The 3,854-nt window shown below is 56.7% G+C and overlaps 1 protein-coding gene across 1 annotated transcript; it reads left to right on the plus strand.

Annotated features, from left to right (window-relative positions):
* Window positions 1–480: 480 nt before the first annotated feature.
* BHLHA9 (basic helix-loop-helix family member a9) lies at window positions 481–1,685 on the plus strand. The gene has a single exon (XM_045490994.1). It carries the CDS (start codon window positions 481–483, stop codon window positions 1,135–1,137), a length of 657 nt encoding a protein of 218 aa, XP_045346950.1. The 3' UTR covers window positions 1,138–1,685.
* Window positions 1,686–3,854: the final 2,169 nt, after the last annotated feature.

Consider the following 3,854-nt stretch of genomic DNA (forward strand, 5'->3'; position numbering starts at 1 on the left):
TTCAAGGTTCTTGAAACACACTCAACTACCACGGCCACCCTTCTGTGTACCTATCGGCACTCCTGCCCGGGGGCCAAATTTGGCACTGTACTTGGGGTCTGCAGGCGGAACGTGTGTTCAACCCGGTCACCCGAGAGAGGCCCTGGAGTGAGGCAGGGCAAGTTCTCCCTGGCGGCTGGAGCACTGCCCCAGGCATGGCCGGGCTGCCGGGTCTGGTCCTCTCTTGCAAGAATCTGCATGCTTCCTCCCTTCCTTGCTTCCTTCCTCCCGGTTCCTCCCTCGCCAACCTACCTGGAGGCAGGTAATAAAGCAGGAGGAGGGAGATGAATGGATGAGGAGGGTGGAGAGCCACGTGGTGCCATAAAGCCCAGCTAGAGAAGGCCTGTCCGGGAGTGTCCAGCCTGCAGGAGTCAACGCTCAGAAGGTGAGGACTGTCAGCCCCGCGAGCCGGAGCCGGGGCAGCAAGGCCCGGGGAAGGCCATGCACCGAGGCGGGCCGGGACCAGGCCTCAGAGGCCTGAAGGGGGCCGAGGGCCCCGCCGAGGACTTGGGGGGCTCTTGCCTGGAGGCCGGCAGGGATTTTGGGGTGCTGAAGGAGAACGGCGAGGCCGAGGAGGCGGCGAGCGGCAGGAAACGCGCCCGGCCAGTGCGCTCCAAGGCGCGGCGCATGGCGGCCAACGTGCGGGAGCGCAAGCGCATCCTGGACTACAACGAGGCCTTCAACGCGCTGCGCAGGGCGCTGCGGCACGACCTGGGCGGCAAGAGGCTCTCCAAGATCGCCACGCTGCGCAGGGCCATCCACCGCATCGCGGCGCTCTCCCTAGTCCTGCGCGCCAGCCCCGCGCCCCGCTGGCACTGCGGGCACCTGGAGTGCCACGGCCAGGCCGCGCGTGCCGGGGGCGGCGGGGACGCGGGCTCCAGCCCGCCGCCGCCCGCCCCGCCGCCCGCCGGCCCCTTCGCGCCGCGCTGCGCCTCGTGTTCCCCGCACACGCACCCGGGACGGCCCAGGGCGGTGGCCGAGGCTCAGAGCGAGGCCCAGGCGTCCGCGGGAAGCTGGCGCCGCGGTCCCGGGGCTCCCTTGGCCTGGCCGCGGGGCCACCCGCGAGCGGGCCCCGGGTTGGGCTTCCAGCACTCCTGACTGGCTCCAGAGAGACCCGGTGGGCCTGGAGGGAGGCCGGCCAGAGAGGAGCCAACGGCAGGATGACTACTAAAGGGAAGACTGCAAAAAACCGCCCTGGACCAAGAAAAACTGAATGGCTGAGGCGAGAGAGAGAGAGAGAGAGAGAGAGAGAGAGAGGCAGCTTTGCCAGTAGGAAGGAACTGAGCCCAAGGCTGCGCTCCCCAGCACCTCCCTCCTCAGCCTGAAGCCCAACCAGGGATGACAGCTCCAGGAAAGGAGCAGGATCCTGCTGGGTTCTTTCTTATGTTTGGACTTGATGAACTCTTCTCAGAAAGTGATCTTTGCGTTCCTGTGCCTCTGAGTCCTATCTCTTCTTGCTGCTTTTTAGGAGAAAGAGGGCTTTTGGACGGGGGGGGGGGGGGGGGGGCTTGTAGGTGGGAGTGTGGGTGACACCTGGCGTGGTCTGATAACAGTGTGGGGTCCATGTCCCCAGCCTGTGCTGATACCCCAAGTCTGTGATCTGAGAGAGGCAACAGAAGGAGCCAAATAAAAAGGAAAAGCTATCATCTCCGTCTGCTATCAGATGTCCACTGGGCCCAGTGGCCCAGGGTGGCAGAAAGGCCTGAGGTCTGGGGGCTCACTGTGGAATGTCGGTCTCCCACGGCCTGATTCCCACAGGTAGGTACCTGATTCATGGCAGGGCCCTAGGTGTGGCTGAGCAGTGTGAGGAGCACTGTGGGAAATGACATTATTTGGAGAGGGGGAGCGGCAGCAGGAGATTCAGGATGCAGTCAGCCTCATCTCTGGGACCCGTCACCCTGCAGAGCTGCTGTCTGCAGTGAGCCACTGTGAGGGCTGCAATGGTTGAAGAGTCCGGACCAGTCTCAGGAAAGGAAGCCTAGGGCCGACCAGGGACTGGGGGTGGGTGAGTCCTGCCTGTACCCTGAGTGTGGGTGAATGGAGCTCCCAGGGAAAAGTGGTCCAGTGCATAGAGCCAGGGCCTCTATGATGAGAGGCAGACATAGAATCAGGAAAGATTATGAGGAGGAGGTTAAGGGAATTAGGGCCAAATCTGCTGAGAAAGTGGGAGGCACAACCAGCCCTCCCAGAGAAATCTGGAGAGCTTTTGCATCTAAGACGAGCACTCCCAAGCTAGTGTCTGGCTTCACTCATGCTGACCAGGCTGATGTTGCAGCTGCTGCTAGCTGGGGTGAGAACCCAGATGTGCCAGAGGAGGGCTGGGGGCTCTCTGGTCTCCTTGGAGAGCTGGACACTTGCCAGCTTGGAGAAGAAGAGTTACACAGCTCGGAATGGGGGCTATCACGGAAGCTGGAGAGACACCCATAGATCCCAGGGTAAGTGAAAGGTCCCCAAAACAGTCAAGATGAGGCTCAGTGCCTTAATTAAAGATATACTTGCTTTCTGCAAGTGAGACACTGGCTGGCCCACTTGGCATCCTGCCCTCGGCCCATAGGTATCAGGGTTCCCAATTTCACAGGGCAGGTAGCTGCCGCGCAGATCACAGGAAAGCTTTGACTCTGGGCAGAGGAGTCCTGGGGTCCAACCAGGAACAAAATGTGGGAATCTGGTCCCAGACCTGCCCACTGAGCCTTCCATCTCATGGAGAGGCAGTGCCACCGTCTGATAGTGGAAAGGAAAGAGCCAGACAGGCCTGGCATCCAGTCTCTGCTCTGCCACTTACTACATGTGTGACCCATGGCATCACTTGACCTCTCTAAGCCTCTAGTTCCTCACCTCTGACACAGATGATTCTACCTCAGGGTGGCTGTGAGGGTTAACATTTGTTCGTAATGTAGTTTCTGGCAATTAGAAGGCTTTCATAAATTGTTACTGTTTGTATATTATTATAATCTCAGACCAGTTTGGACAATGCTTCTGCCTAGCTTCAGACCCAGATTTTTATGTCCTGGAAACATGATAAAATGACCAGCAAGTCCTGTTTTCTTAAGTTGCAGGATAGAGAGAGCTCAGAGTTCTGGCCCAGTTTTATGGTCAGTGCAGGAATGGTGAGAGCGCCCCCTGCAGGTGGAGGCGTGAATGTGCAGCAGATGTGTGAAGTCAGAGGGAGGGATGTGAAAGTAGTTCTCAGTCTCTTCACTTTCCAGCTGAGTGACCTTGGGCAAAATGCTCAAGGGACTTGAGCCTTGGGGTTCCCCTCTGTATAACAGACTAAAATAAGTACTTACATCGTAGGCTGTTGTGCAGACTAAATGAGATAATGCATTTCAAGCACTTAGCATAGTGCCTGTAAGCACTCACTGAGTGGAAGCTGTTAAGACATATTCTGTTCAGTAGGTTGTTATAAAGACAGAATGCATGGGAGAGTGTTTTATAAACTAAAGTCCACACACATTAGCTATTGTTTTATCAGGGCCATGTGTTTTGTATATTTTCACGCTGATAGGTGTTTGCCTAGCATTCAATTTTTTTTTTAATGCCATAAAAGTTTTCTGATGTGTACACATCACAGGAGTGCTTATCTAGACGTATGGACATCTAAATATTTGTGTGTGCATACATGTATGTATTGACCTAACAGGTACTCCCTGCCTCTCCCGGACGCATTAGAGTCTCCTGGACCAGAATGCCCTTCATTATGGGCCATCTGGGTTTTCTGAAACCCTTGCTTGATTTTTTTAAATGTTTATTTATTTTTGAGAGAGAGAGAGAGACAGGGTGAGTGGGGGAGGGGCAGAGAGAGAGTGAGAATCCCA

This window comes from Leopardus geoffroyi, chromosome E1 (genome assembly GCF_018350155.1).
Source record: "Leopardus geoffroyi isolate Oge1 chromosome E1, O.geoffroyi_Oge1_pat1.0, whole genome shotgun sequence".
Taxonomy (NCBI): domain Eukaryota; kingdom Metazoa; phylum Chordata; class Mammalia; order Carnivora; family Felidae; genus Leopardus; species Leopardus geoffroyi.

What these genes read in the sequence shown, in the direction of transcription:
- BHLHA9 (XM_045490994.1), top strand. Translation starts at nt 481, where the DNA reads ATGCACCGAGGCGGGCCGGGACCAGGCCTCAGAGGCCTGAAGGGGGCC.